Source organism: Miniopterus natalensis, chromosome 12 (genome assembly GCF_054644295.1).
Source record: "Miniopterus natalensis isolate mMinNat1 chromosome 12, mMinNat1.hap1, whole genome shotgun sequence".
Classification (NCBI taxonomy): Eukaryota; Metazoa; Chordata; class Mammalia; order Chiroptera; family Miniopteridae; genus Miniopterus; species Miniopterus natalensis.
In genome coordinates, this window is record NC_142092.1 from 46,857,914 (window position 1) to 46,882,390 (window position 24,477).

At 43.3% G+C, this 24,477-nt stretch overlaps 1 protein-coding gene across 1 annotated transcript; it reads right to left on the minus strand.

Moving 5' to 3' along the window:
* Positions 1-4,754: 4,754 nt before the first annotated feature.
* DCAF12 (DDB1 and CUL4 associated factor 12) lies at positions 4,755-24,001 on the minus strand. The gene is made up of 9 exons (XM_016223016.2): positions 23,477-24,001; positions 22,096-22,350; positions 15,535-15,741; positions 14,318-14,378; positions 10,975-11,168; positions 9,950-10,015; positions 8,374-8,536; positions 7,392-7,570; positions 4,755-6,855 (listed from the first exon to the last, which is right to left on the minus strand). The coding sequence occupies exons 1-9, from the start codon at positions 23,552-23,554 to the stop codon at positions 6,697-6,699; spliced, it is 1,362 nt and encodes a 453-aa protein (XP_016078502.1). The 5' UTR covers positions 23,555-24,001; the 3' UTR covers positions 4,755-6,696.
* Between the last annotated feature and the right edge of the window lie 476 nt (positions 24,002-24,477).

Consider the following 24,477-nt stretch of genomic DNA (forward strand, 5'->3'; position numbering starts at 1 on the left):
AATAAACTAGTAGCCTAGTAACAATAAAGTCAATCTTGACTCTGATACATCCATCCTTCATCCTTGATTTATGCATCCTTGATCTTTGGGGTTCCCTCTCACACCCTGGCTAGCAACTCCAGGTCTGCACAGGTAGGCACAAGACAGATCCTATAGTAAAGCAAGTTTAGGTATCTCAGGCCTTAGCTATATCTCCTGCTACCTCCTGCTACCAGGGGGGACTGCAGATAGCTAGATGTACATATATTGGCGAATAAATTCAGTATGGGAAAGCATCCTAAAGACTCTACAATCTGCGTTGTAAAAAGATGACCTAGAGTGAAAGTTAAAAAATGTCTAGAGTTTGCGATAGGAAAAAGCAGTCGGAGGTGGGCAGTTTGGGGGATTACTGCCTCAGTCTTAGAAGACAGGTTTTCCCGGGCAGAATCAATTCAAGTGTGGTTCTGAGCTTTAATTTTTGCTTTTACAAGTCTTAGCTCTATTATGTGAGTATAGTTCATATTTGTATTATCATAAAATTTTTTCTATTTTATAAAGACAGGATCTGGCCAACTTCTTTGGCTAGTGCATGAGTTGACTTTTTTTTTTTTTAAGTTTATTGATTTTTAGAAAGGGAAAGGAGAAAAACATCAATGTGAGAGTGCAACATCCTGCATTCCCCCCCCCCCCCCCCCCCCCCCCCGGGATCAAGGCCACAACCCAGGCATGTGCCTGGCTTGGAATCGAACTAGCAACTTTCTGGTGCATGGGACAATGCCCAACCGAGCCATACCAGTCAGGGCCAAATTTTTTTTATTAAATCTCAAGTGTGATTTTATAAAAGTTGGTATCTAAAAATTCCTCAGAATACTCCTATATTAGTTTGCTAGGGCTGCCAAAACAAATCACCACAAACTTGGTTTTAAAACAGAAACTCTCACCATTTTGAAGACTAGAAGTCTAAAATTAAGGTGTCAGCAGGGCCATGCTCCTTCCTAAGGTTCTAGGAGAGAATCTTTCCTTGCCTCTTCTAGCTTCTGGTGGTTCATGGCATTCCTTAGCTTATAGATGCATCACTCCAATCTCTGCATCTATCTTCACATCGTCTTCTCTGTGTGTCCCTATATGTCCTTGTCTGTCTCATAAGGACAACTCATTGGAATTACGGCCTACCCTAACCCAGTATGATCTCATCTCAATCCTTACCTTATATACATCTGCAAAGACCGTATTTCCAAATAAGATAATTTCTGAGGTTCCAGGTCAATATGAACTTTTGGGGACACTCTTCAACCTACTATAATTCCCAATCTTTTATTGGAAGCCATTAGGAAAATAAGACTCACATATCAAAAATTTAGCAAACCTGCTGTATTTACCTGGATGGAGGACAAACTGCTTGAAGACAGGATTCATTTCTTCTTCTTCTTAGACTTCCCTGTACCAGTATAGTTGTGATGTTAATCATCTAATGTCTAATCTGAACTCCTCTCCTCATTGCATAAGATGAAAAAACTGATTTCCAGAGAGGGGAAAGGACTTGCCCAAAGTCGAATGACCGTGAGTGGCAGCGGCAGAACTAGAACTGAACCCACATCCTCCTTTAGTCCATACTTTGAGTGGTTGGCACTGGGAGGATGGCATGTATCCTCTTTCAAGGAATAACAATAGTGTCTTTAATCAGGTAATATAACATCCCTGTACCCGCCCCCCCCCAAAAAAAAAAAAAAGATCTAATGGTGAAACCTTAAGTGAAGTGGTTGGGATGGTAATTTTGTTTAGAAGGGCAGAGGGGGTGGTAGTGGTGAAGATGAGGGATGTTTCTCAAGTAAGCAATAAGCAACACACTGCAGGGCCCAAACCACCAGACCTCAGGCCATGATACCCACTGCAGTGCTTTCTGCAATCTGCAAATGACCGTGGCCCTGGAGAACAAAGAAGCCTCCTTCTCTGTCCAGGCTGCCACCAGCTAAGAAAAAAGTAGCTATGAGTGAGAAAAGTTTCTTTTCTTTTTTTAAAAAAAGTTCATTTTCTTTAAGGTAGGAGTTTATCATTTGTTTTCTTCCTGTCCATAGCACTGGGGATGTTAATTACAGCTCTGAATACTGCTTAACAGGAAATGCAGTAAACATGTGACTCTGCTCAGTTAATGAGTAGTAGTATCCTTTCGAAATTCTGACTTTGGCAATTATACACTTATCAAGAGGAGTGTTTGAATGTTGAGAGGGAATGTGAGAGGACAGCTCACATCTCTGCTTTGGAGAGCTGAATCATAAGAGCTTACAACCCCATCATGAGTTCAGTTTATACCTCTTTCTCTCTCTAGTGCTAGTGTAGAAATAAATTTCTCACATTTGTTTCTCTGGATTATTCTTTGGAGGAGATGAATGAAGTGAGGGCAGAAGAACCAACTTTAGAAATCCAAACTTTCTTTTGTCTTCACAGCAGTTCCAGAATTAGAAGCCCATGTTTCTACCCTCCCAAAGCTTCCAGCCAACTCAGCACACTAGCATGAAACATGTCTAAAAGCAAGTAACACAGTGATCTTTCCTCTCCCTCGTCTCCAACCTTCCCCCGCTGCCCCAAATTGTTGTTTCCCAAAAACAAAAAACACTTGGGTCCTAGGCTCTTACAAAATTAACCCCTAATGCTAAGCAAAGGGTCTCGACACCCTGACTTGCTGTTTCTGGGTACCTGCTTTAGGAACCATCTGGGTGGCACCTGGATCAGAGAGGCCTGGATTGAGTCTTCAGCTTTATTAGAAACACTGAGGGCCAGATCAATACTAATCTACTGTCGGAGTGGTAGAAGCAGGGAATCTGGAGCAAAAAGAGGTTCAAGAGCCTCTGCAAAAGAACCCAAAGGATGACCAGAGGAGCCAGTAGCCTATTTGTAATGAGGCATGTGGCCTGAGGGAGAACAAGGAAGTTCTTTCATGGCCTGGGAGTAGGGACTGCTGGCAGGAAAGGGAGGGGCCCCATAAAATCCACAAAGCCCTTCTGTGATACATCCTTTGCTCTAAAGTCTTGCTGGAAAATGGGAGCAGGGCCAAGATTCCATGGAGGCCAGAGGCCCAGGCCAAGCCCACCCCACATACCATCACCTTTTTCTGAGCATGTTCTAAGAACATGCATCCCATAGTAACCAAAAACCTGAGGCTGTGAAGAAGCATGTCTGTTTTAATCTGTATTTCCCAAAAATAATTTGACCATGGAATATTTTGCAAACACCAATGACTGTTTCATGGATTGGGAATTCTAAAAATCCTCATTTTGGCAAAGGCTAATAATTCCAATCCCTTTCAAACATGACTCTTCTCTAGGAAGCCCTCTCAATTGCTTCAATTCATTCACCTCCCCCTTCCTGTTTTGCAGGCTTTAATCATATAAGTAGGTGCCTGTGTGAGTCATGTTTGGAATCAGTCTCTTAAAGGCAGGTGCAAAGGGCAGCTGCATCCAGTTTGTCCTGGAAAGGAACAAGTGCCACGTGAGAGAAATAGGTACTGCCTTGCCTTGCTTGCTCTGTGGCCTAGCCCTGATGGGTCTTCCAGAGATGGCTGTGACGAGGGTGGTATGATTTAGCAGTCTGCCCTTTTCCTTGCTACAGCCCTAAACAGGCTCTGGGAAGAGCAACATTCACAATGGTCACTGTCCTCTTACAAAGGGCAGCTATGGTTCCAACCACAAAAAAATGTCCTATTCCCAAAGTACTGTGCACCCACTTTCACAGTCATTCTCAGGACATCTTCCACCGAAATAGGGCCTATCACCAACCCTGGTTTATCTAAGAGGAGCTGGTCAGCTTGCTCAAATCCATAGTAATTAGGAACAAAAGCTAGCACACACCCTCCTTGTCAGCCTGTATTATTTTTGTCAAAAAATTTATTAATTATCCTTTTTTTAATGTATCTTTATTGATTTTAGAGAGAGGAAGGGAGAGGGAGAGAGAGATAGAAACATCAATGATGAGAGCCTCATCATTGATCGGCTACCTCCTGCATGCCCCTGACTGGGGATCAAGCCCACAACCCAGGCATGTGCCCTGACCAGGAATCGAACTGCAATCTCCTGGATCCTAGGTTGATGCTCAACCGCTGAGCCATGCCTGGCCGGGCTTTTTTTTTTTTAATCCTCACTAGAGGATATTTTTTCCTTTGCTTTTCAGAAAGAGTGGAAGGAGGAGAGAAAAAGATCCACGTGAAAGAGTCACATCGCGATTGGTTGCATGTCCCCCAACCATGATGCCTGCAACCGAAGTACGTGCCCTTGGCCGGAATCGAATCTGGGACCCTTCAGTCCGCAGGCTGACGCTCCAATCACTGAGCCAAACCAGTTAAGGCTCAAAAAAAAATTTTTAACTGATTTTCGAGAGAGCAGAGAGAAACATTGACTTGTTGTTCCACTTGTTTATGCATTCATTGGTCCATTCTTGTATGTGCCCAGACCAGGGATGGAACCCACAACCTTAGCGTATAGGGATGATGCTCTAACCAACTGATCTACCCAGCCAGGGCCAGCCTATATATTTTTTTCAATCACCAAAGTACTCCCAGCGGGCATATCCACCCTCAGCTGGATCCCAGAGTAACTGATCATGGGCCAGAGGTGAAGACAGAGCAAGCAGGTCTTAGTGTTTGTGTGTTTGCACTTGACCTGCCTTTAAACTTAAGGGAACACTCGTGTTTCCCTTCTGCTCTAAGCAATCCTAGCACCTCAACCAGTAATTCAGAGCCTTTTTCCTGCTGCCCCTTGGCTATACATACTCATTCAAACCACTTTGCACTGGAATAATATTTATTTTTTTACTTGGCAAAAAGTCAAGTGCTACATTTTTTAAAACAAAAACTCAATCAAACGCATTACCCATCACAGAAGAGGGTCTGGCAACAGTACAAAACATCCTATTTAAGAACTTAAGATTTTTTTTTTTTTTAAATATACAAGTTGGTTTAAAAGCTCTTGTGAGAACTAAGAAATCTAAAGCCTATAGTTTAATAGAAAAAAATTAAGACAATTAAAAGACCTACAGCATCCAGCATTTTGCTTAATTCCCTGTTTATAGCACCTATTTCTCTAAGTTAGAAGATGAGAATTCTAGAACCTGTGGTGTATGCATTGTACTGCCAAGATACGGTGACTTACTGATTTCCCTCCCACCAGCTCCCATCATCAAGAAGACACTCTTTTTCAATCTCCCCACTTATACCCGGAACAGAAAGGGGTGACTAGGAGAACAACTTAGAACCTGGAGTGCAGGAATAATTATGACTTTTCCTTTCCCCAGAATGGGCTGTTGACAGAAGCAGAGTATGTACTTCAAATGGAGGAGGAATTTGTGGGTAGAAATAGCTGTTATCTGCAACATGATGCATAAAAAGCAAGGAATAACTGGACATCACGATCAGTCAGTTGCCTGCAAGTTTAAAAACCTCAGACTAGACAGTTCAAGGGAGGAACAAAATACTAATCACATCAAAGTTTTTAACATGCACAACGCTGGTGGCTGTAGGCCACGCCATCACCACCTTAGTGCTGAGCCAACAGAGTGGGAGAGGTGGCTTCAACCCCAGCCCCGCTGTATTAAGAAAACAGACATTTCACACAGAAGCCCTCTACACACAGATAAAATCCCTATTAGTCCCTACCCTCCTGGAGACTGAACCCAGTTTGGAAAACAAAAGTAAAACCCATTGGGAAGACTAGAAGAAAGGCAAAGGAGAAGTTTCTCCTCAAAGCCAAGGGGACTGACTATGCTAATTTTAGCTGACTTGAGGCCCCCAGCTCCAGGCCCCTGAGATAGCAGATCAGGTCTTCTCTGAGGGGAGGGTGAAGGAGGTTAGGATGAGGATTCTCTTTACCTTGTTCTACCAAGCCTTCTGCAGCCTCTAGAGCTGCATTTGGATGGAGACTGATGTTTTAGGGGAGTGGCCACACTGGCTAAGGAGACAGGAAGTTGAAGTAGAAGTGACACATAAACATAAGTGTTCTCACCTGGGGGGACACACAGATGGGAAGGCAGGTAAGGGATGGATCACTTTGGAGTCCTGGCACAAGAGTCCCCAGGAAGTCGACAATCTAACTCAAAAGGTTTCCTGATTTTTCTTTCTGTTTTTACTTTCTATAATCAGTGTTATTAGACTTTAAAAAACAAGATAAAGATTAGTCCCAAAGCTGGACTCTGTGAACAAAGTTGTTTCTTTTATAAATATTTTAATTGCAAGTAATCCTCACTCCAGGTACTTTCAGTAACACACAGTACTTTCAGGTACACAAGTTCACACACACACACAGGCACACACAGCCCCCAAACTTTCACAGAAAGTCTGACAGCAACCACATAATTGTAAAGGAGCCCTACCTCTCAACAGTGAAGGGTAAGAACGACTAAGTCAGCCTAAAGAAATCAGAGAGGGAAAAGTGTGTGTCACTTGAAAAAAAAAAAATACAAATAGGGACTAAAAATGTTTGGTTAAGAAGCCAGAAAGAAAAAACATAGTAAAGTGAAATTCTGATTACCAAAAAGGGAAAAAACAAACAAAACCTTCAGATTTCTATATAGAGCTTCTTTCTGACAAGAACCTAAACCATAGGCAAACTCTGGTGTTCCCACTAAAATATGAGGGCCTCACACAATTGGAAAAAAACAAAAGAAGAAACAAGGAAACAGAGGATGGAAGTTAGTGTAAATCTCTGCATTTTGGGAGAGAATTAGTTGTCATTAACTCCAGAGCCCAGCATAGTTTCCATGGAGCCCTGAAGGGAGAGGACCCCCTGCCACAAAGAGTTTTGTTCCAGATGAGTCGTAGCAGTGGGTGTAAACAGCATTGGGGAAGAAATCAATGTCTGAAAAGTAATTCCTCCAGGTTTCATCATGATTCTATGGGAAGAGAAAGAGACTCTGTTAGCACCTTTAGGCCATGGGGCAGGAATCGGGGAAGGGAGGGACAGGAATGCTTTCTGGTCTCTTTAGGAACAGAGGGTCCTGTAACCCGATGTCAGGAGATTGATGCTTATGTAAATAGGGGCTTCATTTTTCCAACTGAACAGTAGGGAGGAAATGAATGAGCAGGCTAAAGAATTGCTATACAAACTGTAGGTCTTCTCAAGACAGCTGGAACCAAACTTTTTAATAATTCACTGGCAGCCTCAGCCGGAGGTTCCTTCTCCTTCCTGTTCTACTGTAACCTAGGGGAAAACCCTAGGTCAACTAGTCTGTCTTACTGGGCCTTTTCCCACAGATATGCAGACACAAAAGCAATATCAAGTGAAAGTGCCTCTGGTCCAAGGAGTGTGTCTTACTAGTGAAAAAGTATGTGGGTAGTGGTGTGTCAGTGGGAGTGGGCATGGATAGGTAGAGCAAAGACAATTTTTCTGTTACTCTCCAGTAAGCATGTCGGACAGGGGCTTACTCACCAGCCAGCCTTTGCCAGTGGTTAGTTTCAGATTCTCCCCTGCTAGTCTGGGCTTGGACCCATAACAAGCTGAGAGCCTCTCTTCTAGGAATCTCTGAGCTCGGATGTCATAGAACAGCAGGGAGCCCTGCCCTGTGCCCACAGTGATGATGTGCTCATAGAAGCTCACTGACCGGATCCCTGAGAGAGAAAAGTGAAGGGCAATGAGCAAGGGGAGCATGCACTTTAAGTCTGCTAGCCTGAATTTCTCTGACACCGAGTTCACATGGTACCCCAAATACTGGATAATGCCTTTTCCATGGCAGGCATAGCTCATGAAAAAGCCAGAGAACCCTGATGCCATATTGCCATCCATATACCTAACAGGAGACTTCCCATAAGACTCAGAGAAGGGACAGACACCTGATGAAGCCCAAGATGCTTTGGGCCTGAGACCACAAGTGCGCTCTGAACCTCCTTGACCCCTCTAGACTATCTGGAGTCATTGTTCATAATTCTAAGCTCTTCTCCATTATATGCTTCCAACCTATACTGAAACTGAGGGTGATCTGCATATTTATAAATCATTACATTAATAGATATTTCCTTGTATTTAACCTAAAAGCACTACTGAAGTGGCAAAGAGTCTAGAATTAAAGCACCCAACAAAGCACTGTCTCCCACAGTATGAATTTAAAACAAGTCGCCTAACCTCTCTGGGTCATAGGCAAAATGCATCTGTGGATCAAATAAGTGCATGGGATATGAAGATGTCTCTTGGCACGTAAAAGCTGCTGGATAACATTTGTGGAATCAGTATTTCCTTATTAGGTATAAAACCTATAGTAACCAAAATCTCTTAAAACTGTTCATTGCAGGTATCACTCCAGCAAAGCCTATTTATTCTTTCCCTTACTACTCTCCTTATACACGTTATTCTCTGTTCTGAAATGTGAGCATCTTAACTATAATTGAAAACAAACCCGAAACATAAGGACTCTTACCACTGCCTCGCTCCCTGGAGCAAACAGACTTGATGTTGTATGAAGGCTGCCGTGGATCCAAGAAGGAGACATGAGCTTGGGAGCCCACTGCATATACTGACCATTCATTACCATAAGCCAGACACACATTCTCACGGCAATATGGGAGTTTGGTGGAGAGGAGCTGAAAACACAGAGAAAAGAGATGCACCCATGGCATTACCAGAGAGTATAAGGCAGGGCATTGTTCTTAGATGCCCACCTTTGGGCTTTCCTTCATACACAAGGACACAAAGTCAAAGACAAAAGGACAAGCCCCAAATAAGGAAATAATACTCTGCTCCACAACTAGGTATGTAAGAGAGAGGGTTGACTATAATAATAAGATCTAGGTACTGAACAGGATTGGTTAGGGGAAAAGCACAAGCTGTAATTAAATAATCAGAAGCAGAGAGAAAGGCCAAGACCTATATACAGGTTGTTTACTGGGATAACCCCAGGGCACTAAAACCAAGGTCCCACTCTGTTCTCTCTGCCAGGAAGAGCCACCACCTTTCTCACTGCTCTTCAGACAAAGGGACTGAATTCTGGCTACCTTCAGTCTAACTCCCCAATTTTATGGAGGTTGTACACTACAAAAAGCATACTCATGGCAGTGGTTCAACCCAGGTATCCCCAATCAGGCTTAACCCTGGATCCTTGTCATTCAGTCAGTTCTCAGTGGGTGCCTATTGCATGTAAGGCACCAAGCAAATGGAGTTAAAAAACCACTAAGACATAAAGGAATCAGTAATTCCTGAGGCACTGATTCCTCTTGAGAAAGAGTTTATCACAGACGTAACAAGTAGCAAAGGTCTCTGGGATGAGAAGAGGGCAAATGATCCACAGGTAGGCTTAACTTTATGCAAGAGCTGCTTGTAAATATTATAAATTAAATCCATGTTCTCATTACCTTATATGATTATTTCAGAGATGATTAATCTTAGTTTAATTAATCTTCAGTTACCAGTGGTTCCTAACATTTAGGTCTTCCTGCCCTCACAACATGCAGAGTCAACAATCCATAAGCAAATGCTTAAATATGTTGTGGATTAGGGGACTGCTTGTTAAAGGAGTCTCTCAGCAAGCCTTTACAATATGAAAGAATTGCCCCCTCTAATCTCTTTTAAAGACCTTTAAGAGAGGCATGCCAGACTCAGGATTTCATGCACCATGGAACCACATGTCCAGACCCTTGGAACACTGACGTTTTATTCTTTTTTTCCATTCCTCACCCAAGGGTATTTTTTCCACTGCTCTTTAGAGAGTGGAAGGGAGAGAGAGAGAAACATTGATGTGAGAGAGACACATCAATTGGTTGCCTCCTGCTCGAGCCCCAACCAGAGCAGGAGATTGAGCCTGTAACCAAGGTATGTGCCCTTGGCCAGAATCGAACCCAGGGCCCTTCAGTCCTTGGGCCAATGCTCTAACCATTGACCAAACCAGCTAGGTTGGAGCACTGATGTTTTAGACAAGAAGGAAAAGGCTCAGGGAGAATTAAAGTATTTTAACCATAAGGTAATTTTTTGGTAAAACTACTAAGTCATGTTCATCACACCTTAGACAGTGTATTTTCAGCCTTCCAGAGATGAAAGTAGCCATCCAGAGATACTGCTCCCAATTCCTACAAGTACAATGAAAAACAAGTTATATTCCAATGTGTAGCACGTAATATACAACAATAAGCAGGGGAAGACCTTGAAGTTTGGGTCCTCTCATTCTTCATTCCTATCCTATGATGATTCCAGCTGGGGTGCCAGGGAGTATCACCTCATTATCAGCCCTATGGAATGTAGCTGGAAAGCTTATTAAATTGATGCTGCTGCTTGAATTCTCTCAAGAAGCAATTACATTTTCTAACAATAACATAGATACACATCGTGCAAAAAGCCGTTACTATGCAACCATTGCCATGATATTCTGTTGGACAGAGCAGAACACACACATGAAAGAAATTTTCTAAGTCTCAGTGTGAGAGCTTCTATAAGTGGAAGGTCTAAGCTAGGAGAGATAAGTCTACACGTAAGCCACAAACATGGAAGGGAGATAGAAGGTTAAGGGAACTACTCTTCAAACTGTGGCCTGATTCAGATTTTGGGAGAAGCCTTTCTCCTCTTCTGGCTCTGGGTCTCCATCCCAACACTACTTAATACCCCAGTTTCAGGAGATCTAATGCAATGATTAGGTGGCAGTGTTGAGAAGTGAAGAATGAAAATAATACCAAAGAGAAGAAAAGTGATTGCTTTCAGAGGCATATATGAAAATCACACCCAAAACAGAACCCCTGCAAAGGCATATGCAAATAAGAGTCAAATCAGAGAGACCCTGGGGAAACTATGATGGACCCACAAATATGAACCATCCAGAGAAATACAGAACTCAATACAAAGGGTGGGATTCATAATCTGTTATAATTTCTCATCAGCATCTCTTATTCTTCAAGAGGTGCTCTGTGGGCTCAGAACCCAGCTATGCAGCAAGCACTGACTTAGGGAAGGAGAAGGGAAGTGCATCTTCCAAGACATAAGCCAAGCAGCCTAAGCAAGAGTAATAGATTTCAGGCAACCTTTGGCAAGCTCATACCTTGTTCTTGTTGTTGAAGGCCAGAGCACGGACCTTGCAGTTGTCAGGGTTTGTGTCTTCCTTGGGGATGTCCTTTAAGGCCTTGTGAGTGATGTGAGCATACACAGGGACCTGTGACACATTGTGCCTTGCATCACTTCTGGTCAACACATCGTCTGTCACCTCCCAAAGTCCCATAGAACCATCACGTGAGCCTACAGGCCAAAGAGACCACAAATGTCAGATATACTCAACTCTCTAAAGGACAGTCCTGCAGAAGCCAAGATGGGCTTTTTTAGTCTAGCCCTTTGTGCATCCTCCTCATATGTGCTGAAGTTTGGTCAGGTGGCCCACCCCAAAACAGGGAAGTATGCATTTTAATAGCTACACCAAGGGGATGATTTGACTAAGGTCTAGGATTTAAAATATAACCTTTAAACATAACATGGTTGGTGGACTTTTTCAAAAAAAGAGTTCGATAACGCTTAGTACTTTTCAAGCCAAATGCTTAGGTCACTTGGGCATGTACACACAGGTGATTTCTATTGGGCAATAGGGTCTGGGAATCTCTACATCAGCTGTTGCTTAACCTTTTCTGAGGCTTGCAACCCTTCAAGAGACTTAGGAATTTCTCTAGAAAAATACACAAAAATACCACATTGTACATTTACTTTCAAGGAGATTCATGGGTGTCTTGAAGGGTTTCCATGGACCCATAGGGACCACACTCCTTGTACTAAGAATTACTGTTCTACATAAAATGAATGCTTAAAAAGATAGTTTTCCTTACCAAATAATAATGAAGCACTTAAAAAACTAAGAACAGTTTTAAAAAATTGAGCTCTAAATACATTGCTGGTGATAAGCTAAAATGGGATCATCTTTCTAGAGTACAACTGAGCAATCTGCAGCAAAACCCAAAGGCTTGTGCTCCCATCTAGGAGTAATCCTCTATCATAAGAACCATATACAAAGCTGTTTACTCAGAACAATTTATATGTCTAACAATATGGCTATGGTATAGTTATAAAACAGAATATCAATAACCGCTAAAAAAAAAAAATCATGGTTTTAAAATTCCTTTCCAGTAAAGTTATTTGCCAGCTCTCCTTGGAAACCAGGAGGTTCCCTTTCAACATTTAAATCTCCTGAACGCTTTGTAGTAAAAATTGTCTAACATGGCAGAAATATTCAATTTGTTTGCATCATAAGAACTGTGGGCAAGGATTCAAAGCAGAGGGTTCATCATGTGTGAAATCTAGAAAAGGCCAGAAAGAGGGCACATCTGGAGAACTACATGGAGTTTATTGTGCAAATTTTAAAAATAAAACTGCACAAGTTTTATTATGAAAAAGTTCAAGCATCCTGAAATGTTGAATTTTACAATGAGTTATTATCAACATTTTATTATACTTGATATATCATACATCTATACATATATCCATCCCTCTATATGATCCCATTTTAACCAACTAAAAAATATGTACTAAAAAAATACTAGCAAGATATATTTCAAAATGTTAACAGTGATTATTTCTGGGTAGAGATATGAATAAGTCTTATTTCCCTTTTTATCTGTATTTTAAAAATTTCTTATGTGTAGACCTGGCGAGGTGGCTAGGTTGGAACATTATCCTATGCACCAAAAAGGCTGCATGCAGGTTTGATTCCTGATCAGGGTACATACCTAGGTTAGGTTGCAGGTTCAACCCCAGTAGGGGTGCATATAAGAAGCAACTGATCGATGTTTCTCTCTCTCTCTCCCCCCCCCTCCCTCCCCTCCCCACTTTCCTCTTTCTAAAAAAATAAAATAAAATAAAATCAGCCCGGCCGGGCATGGCTAAGTGGTTAAGCGTCAACCTAGGATCCAGGCGATCGGGGTTCGATTCCCGGTCAGGGCACATGCCCGGGTTGTGGGCTCGATCAATGACGCTCTCATCATTGATGTTTCTATCTCTCTCTCTCCCCCTCTCCTTTCCTCTCTCTGAAATCAATAAAGATATATTTAAAAAATAATAATAATAATAAATAAATAAAATCAATAAACATATCATCAGGTAAGGATTTAAAAAAAATTTCTTACATGTATCACTTTTACATTACGGAAAAATAATATAAAGAACTAATTTAGCAACAACATGAAGATTAAATTGGAGGAGTCAAGACTAAAAGCAGAAAGAAAATATTGAAGGATACTTGGGTAACTCAAGAGATAGATGATGACCACTCGAGTAGAGAAGATAGAAAAGAAATTGATGGATATAGAAGTATTTTAGAAAACAGTATCAACATGGCTTCGTAATCTAAGGAAACTAATGAGCCTAAGATGAGTCTTAGTTCTCTGGCTGTGCAACCGGGCAAAAGGTGGGAGCACTCACCAATATATGTCAATGGGGGGGGGGGGGGGGAGTGTGAATGAGTTTGAATATACTGATTTTCAGGTGGAGTGTTCAGGGGTAGATGCCCATCACAAGTCTGAACATGAGCACTGATTAACAAGTATTGAACATTTTCAATATGCAACCACTATGCATTCTCTCATTAAATCTTCCCAGTGACAGGATTGGGGAACCTTTTTCCTGCCAAGGGTCATTTGGATATTTATAACATCATTCAAGGGTCATACATAATTATCAACTTAAAAACTAGCTATGAAAAAAGCTCCTGGATTTATTGAATTTCAAGTCACGCCTGCGGTTGTGTTGGCAGGGCCAGACCAAATGATTTCACGGGCCGGACGTTCCACCCCTAAAGTATATAAAATCATTATTCACGTTACATATGAGGAAATCCAAGTCCCTCTCAAAAAAGTTAAGTAACTTGCTCAAGATCACAGTGCTAATAAGTGGTAGGATGAGGATTCAAATTCAGGTCTTTAATAGCAGAGGCAATGTTCTTAAAACCTGCTGTTATTGTTCAGGAAATGTACACTTGGGAGCTATGGGCTTGAAAAGAGGACACTGGCAAGGTATCTGAAAGAGATGGGAGGATCCCAAACAAAAACAAGTCCTGACTTCCACCAACCAAATTTAGTGCAGGTTATCAACACAAACAACTACTATAAAGATGCCAAGACCGCCTCAGTCCTCCCATTCCTTGGGGAGACAAATAACAGGGAATCCTGCCCAGCCAGCATGGCTCAGCAGTTGAGCATCTACCTTGAGGTTCGATTCCTGGTCAGGGCACATGACCAGGTTGTGGGTTCGATCCCCAGTGGGGGGCATGTAGGAGGCAGTGACTCTCCTCATCACTGGTTGACTGTCTGTTTACTGGGCTATTTTCATTCACACTACTATTCCTTTTAAATTTCTAGCTTCCCTCTCTCCCTGCCACACCAAAAGTCCCTACAAAAAGGCAATTTTACCAGACACAGCCATAGTGTCATTGATCCATGCAATTGAAAAGATCCAGTCCTTGTGACCATCCTTGGAGAGGAGGGAATGACAGGTACATAGAGGGGAGAAAGAAAAAAAAAAGGAAATTAGTAAAACAAGGATTACAATGTACACTCTTGAAAAGCATACAAGTCTGACTGAAAATATCTTTGTAAAAATTACAACTCTGATCTCTGGTGATTTCAACCCATTGGTATGACCCCATGATCTTTGACTTCTGTCTTGAGGAGCTCAAGGCTGGAATAAAACTGGCATTCCTGTGTACAATAAGCATGTCTAGTAGATACACAGCTCTGGCCTTCCATCTCTAGATGTCCTATTTGGGGCTCCTACATACAATCACGCACCTCTCATCCCTCCAACATCGTCATATACTCTCCCTGGGACAAGAGTTATAACTGTCCTCTTTGCTGTTCCTTCTGTCTGGAACTGTCTTCCTCTAGACATCAACATGGCTTGCACTCTCATTTCCTTTAAGTCTCCCTGCTCAAATGTTTTTCAATTATTGCTTATGTACAATATAAGTTTTTTTTCAATTATAGTTTACACTCAATATTATTTTTTATTAGTTTCAGGTCAAATGTCATTCTTATCAATGAGGCCATCTTCTGAAATAGCATTCTCCATACTTTCTATTGCTTTAGCCTGCCTTTACTCTTCTCCATGGCATTTATCAACTCTGACATACTGCTGGTGAGTATTTATTGGTTTATATGGTTTATATATTGTTTCCCTTCACTAGAATACAGGCTTCAAGAGAATAGGAGCTTTATCTGTTTTATTCACTGCTGGGCCCCAAGTGTCTAAAATAATGCCTGGCCTTAGAAGGCTCACTAAATAGTTGCTGAATGAATGATTTAATAATCTTTGCTCTCTGACTATGGGCAATAGGATATGTGGAAACTGGACTCAAACACTAACCCACTGCTACCAGCCTCTGAGGCACACTGCCCGTTCCTTCATCAAACAAATACTCTGTCAATATGCCTGATACTCCCTATGGGGAGTCCAGTCCCCATTTCTGAAATCTCTACCCCCACACCTCACTCCCATGCCCCAAGAGTCAGCAGAAAGCTACAGGAAACTATCCCTTCTGAGGGGGCTGTGGGAGAAGGGTCCATGTGACCTACTGGGCTGTGTTGAAAAAGAAGGCTACCTCTTAGCTACAATTATTGGAGAAACTTACATCCCCTACACACACAGGATCTAGTGTAGGCAGCCGGTAGATGGCAAGACTGTTGGGGTTGTCTCCTCCAGTGGCTAACAGTGTTCTAGAGGGATTCAGCTCGATGGCATGGATACCACAGCCCTGCTGGGTTATACCTCCAGGCTCCCGGTCCTTCAGAATGGGAATCTTGGTGATCTGGCTGGTCTGGATATCCACTACAAAGAGCTATAAGAAAAAAGGGATATAAGCTGAATAGTTTCTCTTTAATGTGGCTAACCCTGAATACAAACATCCACTATCCATCAAACATTTAATTAATGCCTACTACATGCTAGATACTGGGAATTATTAAAGCCATCAGCAGGGCTACTTGTCAATAAGAAACATGAAAATAATATAACAGAGACAAGTACAATATGCTACATGAATGCAGATTAGGAAACAGTAAATTTTGCTTGGGATTCAAAGACAGCTTTAAAGAGGACTTGTATTAGACAGACTATGGACCTAAAGAACCTGACCAGCCCTGGCCAGGTAGCTCAGTTGGTTGGAGTGTCATCCAGGTACACCAAGGTTTGGGTTCTAGCCCCAGTCAGGGCACATACAAGAATCAACCAATGATTCCAACAAAAACTACAAAACAAAAACAGGCCCTACTCTGAAACTCCTTCAATTCGAAATTACTGAGTATGAGGTCAGTAAAACTGAATTTTCCCCAAGAATCTCCAGGACACTCTGTTTACAGCCGAGGTTTGACAGTCACTGATCTAGATAGACCCTTGTTATTCAAAGGAGCACTTGGGAGCTTGTTAGAAACAATCTCAGGCCCTGCCCTAGATCTAAGTCAGAACCTGGAATTTCCGAAGATCTCTAGGTCTGCTGAAGTTTGAGAAGCACAGATGTGAAGAGAATCGGCTCTGTACACTGAGGGCAATGAGTTTGATAAAACATAAGAGAAAACTGACCTGCAACCTGCAAAGATCTGAGTTTCTCCTGTGGAAACTGAGGGCTGGCTAAGACTTTTAAGAATTATTTTAGCCTAGCCGGGCGTGGCTCAGCAGTTGAGCGTCGACCTAGGATCCAAGCAATTGGGGTTCGATTCCCAGTCAGGGCACATGCCCGGGTTGCTGGCTCGATCCCCAGTCGCGGGCGTGCAGGAGGCAGCCAATCAATGACTCTCTCATCATTGATGTTTCTATCTCTCTCTCTCCCTCTCCTTTCCTCTCTCTGAAATCAATAAAGGTATATTTAAAAAATATATAAAATTATTTTAGTCCATTCCTTTGCCATTCTCTCCACTTCTGCCATCCTTTAGAAAAGGTGAGGAAAAAGGTTTCATCTATTCATATTCAAGAAAACCTAAAGTCCAACCTCTGCAGTTTTGGAGTTGGGAGAGATCTAGGTTTGAATTCCAAATTGGTTACCTATTAGCTGTGATCTTGGGCAAGTCACTTAAACTTTCTGAATCCTGTCATCTATAAAACTTGAATATTATCTCTCTCATAGGGTTGCTAAGAGATCAAATAAAATATAAAGTGTTTAGCACAGGGCTCAGCACAGAATAGGTGCTTAACAAGTGATAGCTAATAATAATATACCATGTTCGTGTTTGTTTAGTTTTGCTAGGGTATAAGAAAAGCTTCTACACTGGATGAAAAACATTTGATATAAGGGCGATGGAAAAACTGGTAACAGTTGGGTCTGCAGAGGGCCTAGGAAACCAAGAGTTTACCCCCAACCTCACCTCATCTTTGCATAGGAATGACAAAGCACCATGTGAAGGAGAGAACCCTTTTCCTTCTTCAAAGGAAGGTACAGTGATGTGGAGGAGCTGCCACAGAATATCTCCCCAAGCTCTCTGACAAGGGGCGAAGGCTTCATGCAGCTCCTGTAACACTTCCTAGAATGGGGCTACTCTGCATTAACCTACTGGGATCCCTGCCAGAAACTAGCTGCATGGCAAGGTAAACTTGAGGTTCAATGGCTCCCTGCAGTTTACATTCAAGAACAGAGGGGGCGGAAAGAAAGCAAAGGCCTTACAGTCAGGAAGATTCTAAGACTAGTGAGTACATCTCTGCATGCATTAATGTGTATGTAGATGCATGCAAATATGCGTACAGAGATCAATGTGGCTTAATAAAATGGTGGGGCTCACAAAGTTTCTAAAACTCAAAGAATGTTTTAGCTGGAGCCTAATGGAGAAAGGAAAGCAAATCCACATAGGTAGCACAGACTTCAAGATAAACTCTAATGAGTCAGACAGTAAAACACAAGTGGGCAGCCCATTTGCTGAAAGCTGGGGAAAGGAAACAACTGAAATCAAAGAAGAGGAATCCATTCCGTATTCCAAGCCCAGAAGGTGGGGAGCAAAGCAGAGAGCTAAGACCAAGAAACACAAGAGAAAATGGTCAGACACTACATATCAAAAATTTAAAATGTGTAAACCTGCCTGGCCGGTGTGGCTAAGCAGTTGAGCATCCACCTTTATGATCCAGGAGATCACAGTTCGATTCCCGGTCAGGGCACATGCCCGGGGTTACTGGCTCGATCCTCAGTAGGGGGCACGCAGGAGGCAGCCAATCAATGACTCTCTCATCACTGATGTTTCTATCTCTCTCTCTCCCTTCCTCTCTGAAATCAATAGACATATTTAAAAAAAAAGTGTGAACTCTGCAGTTTCAAGAATTTATGCTAAAAAAATGATGACAGGTGAACAGTTTTAATTACAGTGCAGCAATTTTAAACTAGTGAAACAGCACAGGGGATTGGGTAAAGACACATTCTTACTTCCTGACCATTACGGCACAAAGACTTAACAACAATATGGTATGTGCATGTGCCCACTGAGAAGCAAGATGTCTCTCTCTCTAGAGCGAGAAGAGAGGGAGAGAGAAAGAAACACTGATGTGGGAATCAATCGGCTGCCTCCTACACGCCCTCTACCGGGGATCAAGCCTGAAACCTGGGTATGTGCCCTGACTGGGAATAGAACCAGCAACCCTTTGGTGCACAAGATGACGCCCAACCTAGCCACACTGGCCAGGGCTCTCTAGGTGCTGTTTTGAGCTCCAAAAAACACCTTGTATGACAGAAAAACGAAATTCCTTTTGCTGTATATCCTATCACTGTATTTTCAAGTCCCTATTTCACTCCCTCTCCCCAGAGAAGATGTATAATATATAACTGTTCAACTTTTATCAGTAACAAGACAAGCAATGAATGGTAACTGGTCAAGGCCACTTTCACGATTGCATTAGGCCAGGGGTGTGGAACATTTTTTCTGCCAGGGGCCATTTGGATATTTATAACATCATTCTTGAGCCATACAAAATTATCAACTTAAAAATTAGCCTGCTAGCCTGGCTGGGCGTGGCTCAGCAGTTGAGTGTCAACCTGGGATCCAGGTGATCGGGGTTCGATTCCTGGTCAGGGCACATGCCCAGGTTGTGGCCTCGATCAATGACTTTCTCATCATTGATGTTTCTATCTCTCTCTCTCCCTCTCCTTTCCTCTCTCTAAAATCAATAAAGATATATTAAAAAAAAAAAAATTAGCCTGCTATATTTGGTCAAACATTAATTCACCCCTAATGTGATAGCTGGAACTGCTTCTTTGGTGAGGCCTTGGCAGGGCCAGACCAAATGATTTTGGGGGCTGGACATTCCCCACCCCTGCTTTAGGCTAAGGAAAAACAAGTTTTATCTAGCTGAAGTAACATTTAAAAAAAATAAGAGTTCAGCCCTGGCCGGTTTGGCTCAGTCATTAGAGTATTGGCCCACAACTGAAGGGCCCCCCAGGGTTCGATTCCGGCCAAGGGCATGTACCTTGGTTACCGGCTGGATCCCCGGCCCCAGTCGGGGTGCAAGTAAGAGGCAACCAATCGATATGTCTCTCTCATATAGATGTTTCTCTCTTTCTCTCTCTTCCTTCCACTCCCTCTGAAAAGCAATGGAAAAAATATCCTTATGTGAGGATTAAAAAAAGCCTCAAATTATAAAAAATAAATTAATAAAATATTGCTAAACAGCAGGTTACTATCTTAATTACAAAACATAGATGGATATATAGATAAGCATACTGTTAACCTCAGCTGTACATTTGGCAGGGCCCAAGGAATTCTGCAAGCATTTTAAGGCATTTTCTAAGAGGCTATAATCCCTTTGGGAAAATAAAATAGTAAAACAAGGGTGAATGAATAAAAAATCTGGTCAGAGCAAAGCTCCCACACTTCACCATATTTTGTTTCCTTGTGTCCTGAATTGAGTTACATATTCTGATTTTATTATTTCAGGAATCTGAATATGTAAGCTCAGCGATACAATATTATAGCTATTCTCTCAACCCTGACATCTACCATGCCACCCCACCCCCAAAATTAGGCTCCTCAGAGTTCTTCTTCCTCTCATTGGCAGCAAATTGCAGCCCAAATTCATTTGCTTCATTAAGATCCACCAAGTCTATCTGTGAAGTCTTTACTACTAAGAATCCAACATGAACGCCTCCTCCCCCAAAATCTTCACATACTATCTACAGACAATTCTAATTGCTTAAATAATTTTCCTTTCTCTCAAACTGAGGGGAGTCTCAGGGAGTGCCAAAAGCATTGGAAAAGACTTTGGATTCACTAGCACTAATACTATTTTTGAGTAAGATATTGCTCACTTGAAGTATTTCCCAAGATATCCACATCACCTTCTCAGCACTCAATATTACCACTCCCATTTTAAAGATAGGGAAACAAAGACACAGCTAAGGGAATCATTTGCCAAATGTCTCAATGTTCAGAGAAGAGCAGTGTTCCTGGTTCCCTGCCTTGCTTCTGGAAGCTAAGCAAAAAACAAAACAAAAAAAACACAACTAACTATAAAAAAAAAATCAGACCCCCGCGTAAGGTCATGAGGACACAGGAAGGCAGAAAGAGGTATGTGTTAACAGTAGGAACATTATTACTTAATATTACTCTCACCTTCAAAATAATAAGAGCCAGAAGCAGGACACTATCATGATTACTTGAATTTACAATTCAGCAACATTTGCTAGGCAAAACACTATAATGGTATGTGTAGGGAGTGGAATTAATTTCTCCAAATAAGAGACTCTTTCTACTCCAAGTGACAATGATGACAGCCTGAGAGACTAGAAAAATGAAGTTTTGTAGAGGCTTGCCACAACTACATAGTTTTGAAAGGCTTCTGTATGACAAGTAGCCTTCAACAGAAGAGGAAATGAAAGCCTGGCCCCAACCACCATGGTATTATTTATTTCCTTCCTTATTATGTTAAATCTTTGCCTATGTCCTTTATAAACAAACACTTCTCCTAGTACCTAAGACTTTCTTTCTCTTTCTTCTTTTTTTTAAATCTTCACCAGAAGGTATTTTTTCCATTGCTTTTCAGAGAGAATGGAAGGGACAGAGAGACAGAGAGAAATATCAATGTGAGAGACATCAATTGGTTGCCTCTTGCACATACTCCAGCCCGGGCTGGGGCTCAAGCCGGCAACCAAGGTTAAGAGCTCTTAGCCAGAATCAAACCCAGGATCCTTCAGTCATGGGCCGATACTCTAACCATTCAGCCAAACCAGCTAGGGCTTAAAACTTTCTTGATCCACAGCAACCATCTCTCTTCCAATTGATCCAAGATATATTTCTGTCCAGGATAAATTTACCCAGCCATTATGACATTACTTGTCTATTCACACAGAATAAGGTGAAAATGGAGAGAGCAGCTAGGCCTCATCTCATCTTTTCTTATAGTTCATTCAGAATCATTTCCCACGTCCAGGCCCTGCCTCTTTTCACTTGCCATTCATCTGACATCATGCTATTTGTGCTCTTCTGTTCCAATCATAACCACCATACCCAATCACAGACTGACTTATTTTATCAATGCCTATAATTATGCTGGTTATACAGGTTACTGATAAATTTTTCCCTTCATTCACTTATAATTGTCTTCTATGTAAAAATACACTTCTACTTATACTTAATTTTTCTTTCTTCTGAATCCTTTTCAAGGAGGCTACTGTGGAAAGAGAAAACATGTACATCCTGAAAGATAACACCAGGCACACATTCTCTGCCTATTCTTATAAGATATACATCTTTAGGTTCTATTCTCTAAAAGTGAATGTCTGCCAAGTGCTCTTTTAAATACTTCTACATATGCCTTTAGGCTAGCAGCTAACACCTAGGTTTTCACTATCATGTATCCTTAATGATGTTCAGTCTTTCCTCTGAGGTCTCTTTCCTCCATCTTTCCTTTGAGATCTCTGACTTAAAAAGCTACGTTAAGTTAAAAAAAAATAAATAAATAACACTCTAGAAGCAGTGGCATATCCATATGGCCAGAGGCCTACAGAAACAGGCTCCTCTAAAGATTTATCAGAAATGTAGAATTGGGAAAAGGAACAGAAAAAGAGAGGAAGAAGTCACCAACAGACAGAAGGAAATGGAAAGGAGAGTAAAGCAATCTCCTCCCAAGAGAAACTGATGGGGAAAATGAGCAATGAGAGGTTCTAGACATATGGAGCCATACATCCAGGACCGAGGATAAAGTTCACATCCCCCCAGACACTTACCGTGTTGCATTTTGTGCCACACACCACCTGCCTATGATTCAGCCACTGAGATGCAAACACTTTATTAAGGGTCCCAAGATGAAACTCTCTCTCCTTCAGGAGACTGGGAAGCTGCTGTGCTGCATAACCATGCAACACACGATAGTAGCTGGTTTCATTCTGTAGCCTGACTTCTCGGTTCTTCAGGTAGTACACTAAGGATCTCTTCACTGGGGGAAGTCTTTTCCTTTTGTGAAGGGAGTGATCCCAGCCAAACTGTGGAAAGCAATATTAGAAATCAGGGCTTTGGCTACCTTCCTTCAGAACAAGGGATCCTACGGTATTAGAGAAATCACCCAGAACTCATCCTGCAGGATTTACATGCAACAGAAATACAAGAACAGGAATCTCAACCCAAACCGTCTAGTTTAACTCTTCCAACACTGAAAACATGCTGCTTATAGTCAAACTTACATATGAGAAAGAAGGAATGAGAAGACAAGGGAATGGAAGCAGAGACAAATGAGGCCATAAGGTTTACTAGGCCTTTTAGGAGTGAAAGATTCAGAGACCCTATGTTATACCTGACAGGGAAGGGAATGAGGGGCTGAATGATTACCACACCGACCTGGGCTGCATCTCTCTCTATCCAGCCCTCTTCTCCCTTTCAGCCTGTACTCCCTTCAGAGCATGAAGGATGCAACCCAAGGAGCCAGATTTAGGGTCCCAGGTCTTCCGGGATGCACTATTAATGGCCGCCCCCATGTCACGAGGCCCCGCGCTCCAGGCAGTTGTATAATTCCAAAACCTAACACCAACGGGGTGGGAGGCACGGGAAATCAGAGTCCAAATATCTGAGTCTGAATACGCATCCAACAAGCTCTTCCCCTCCAGAGAGGGTGGTATAGGGATGATACCTGGGAACTACTGTTTGTTCTAAGGGTCCAAGCGCCCGCTCAGGGCTTGGGTATCCACAGCGAGACTCCTTCCTATACTAGAAATGCAATCATCCCTGCTTCCCCGGGCCCTTGTAAGGGGGACTAGGTCACACTCTCTATCCCTATCTTCTACGAGGTTTTGTTCCCGATTCCCCTCGACTTCGGATTTCCTTCCTCCAAAGCCCAGATTCTGGTTTCTCCTCAAGACCCATTCCTGGCTGCAGACCTTCCGCAGTAATATGCCCCATTTTCAAGTTCTCCTTTAGCTCCTTACCCCGGCCTATCTGCTCTCCAGTGAACTACTGATGGCCCAGCCCTGACTCTACAGGCCCGGCCTCCGCTCCCCCTACTCCATCCCGACTACAGACCTGGGATCCCTGTCGCGTTTCCCCTGATCTGCGAAGCCTAGTCCCCTGTGGGTGCCTCGGCCTTACCACCCGAGTCCCAGCCCTCTCAGCCCTCACCTGCGGGCCCTGAGCTTCACTCCCAGCTCCCGGCGAGGCTGGCGCTTTCCGCTTCCTGCTAACTGCTTTCCGGGCCATAGTGGGCAGCGCCGCCGGGGCCCCGCAGCCACATGGGGCGGGGGAAGCGAGGGGTACCAAGACGGCGGGTCATATACCGGGCCCCGGGGCCGTGCACCTTAGAGTGCCCGGCCCGGAAAATGGCCCGGACCCGGGGCGTCAGTAGAAATAGGGAAGCAGGCAAAAGGGAAAGAGGGAAGGAGGACCGAGTCTGGAAAAGGAAAGGGAATGGGAAAAGAAAGCAGAAACCAGAAGCTTCCCGACGACGGAGCCTGGAAAGGACGGCGAGCGGCTAGAACCAAAACACCCCCTCCCCCTCGTCCGCGCGCCGTCACCCTTGCGCAGCCGCACTTCGCAGCGCGTCGCCAAGGAGACGCCGCCGGGACTAGAGGGGCAGGGTTTAAAGCTCCGAGAAGAGTTCGCGGGCGTTGCAGAGCGGCCGCCGGCCCATTCCCGGTGGTTGTCTGGTGGCCGCTGGAGATAGGCGACCTGAGGCCAAAAGAATCTAGTTTCCAGGCGCCAACTTCGGACCCCCAGGCTTGTCCATCTTCAGGCACCCGGAAGTGAGGACAGCTAACCCCCCTCCGGGAAGAAACCCCTCCCTGCACACGCCTTTACCCGGCAGCCACCGCTGATTATCTCCTTTCTAGCGCTGCAAGTTTTCCGGAACCTGTGGTACCCAGAGCCAGGGCGCCAAGGGCTGGGCCCCGGGAGGAGACAGAATCCTCTCCCCCTATCCCCGATAGATGGAGTTCGGCCCAGAATCCACGCCAGCATGGTCATACTTTCCCTCTTCCGAGAAAATACCCTGCCCGCTTAACCAACCCAGGCGGACCCCCCCCCTTTTGCCCCCTGCCCCACGCCCGGCCTCTGGCCTCGCTCTCCCCACCCCTGAAGCCCCGAGGCTCCATTCTCCACTGTTCCTCCTTCCTTCCACTGGCCAC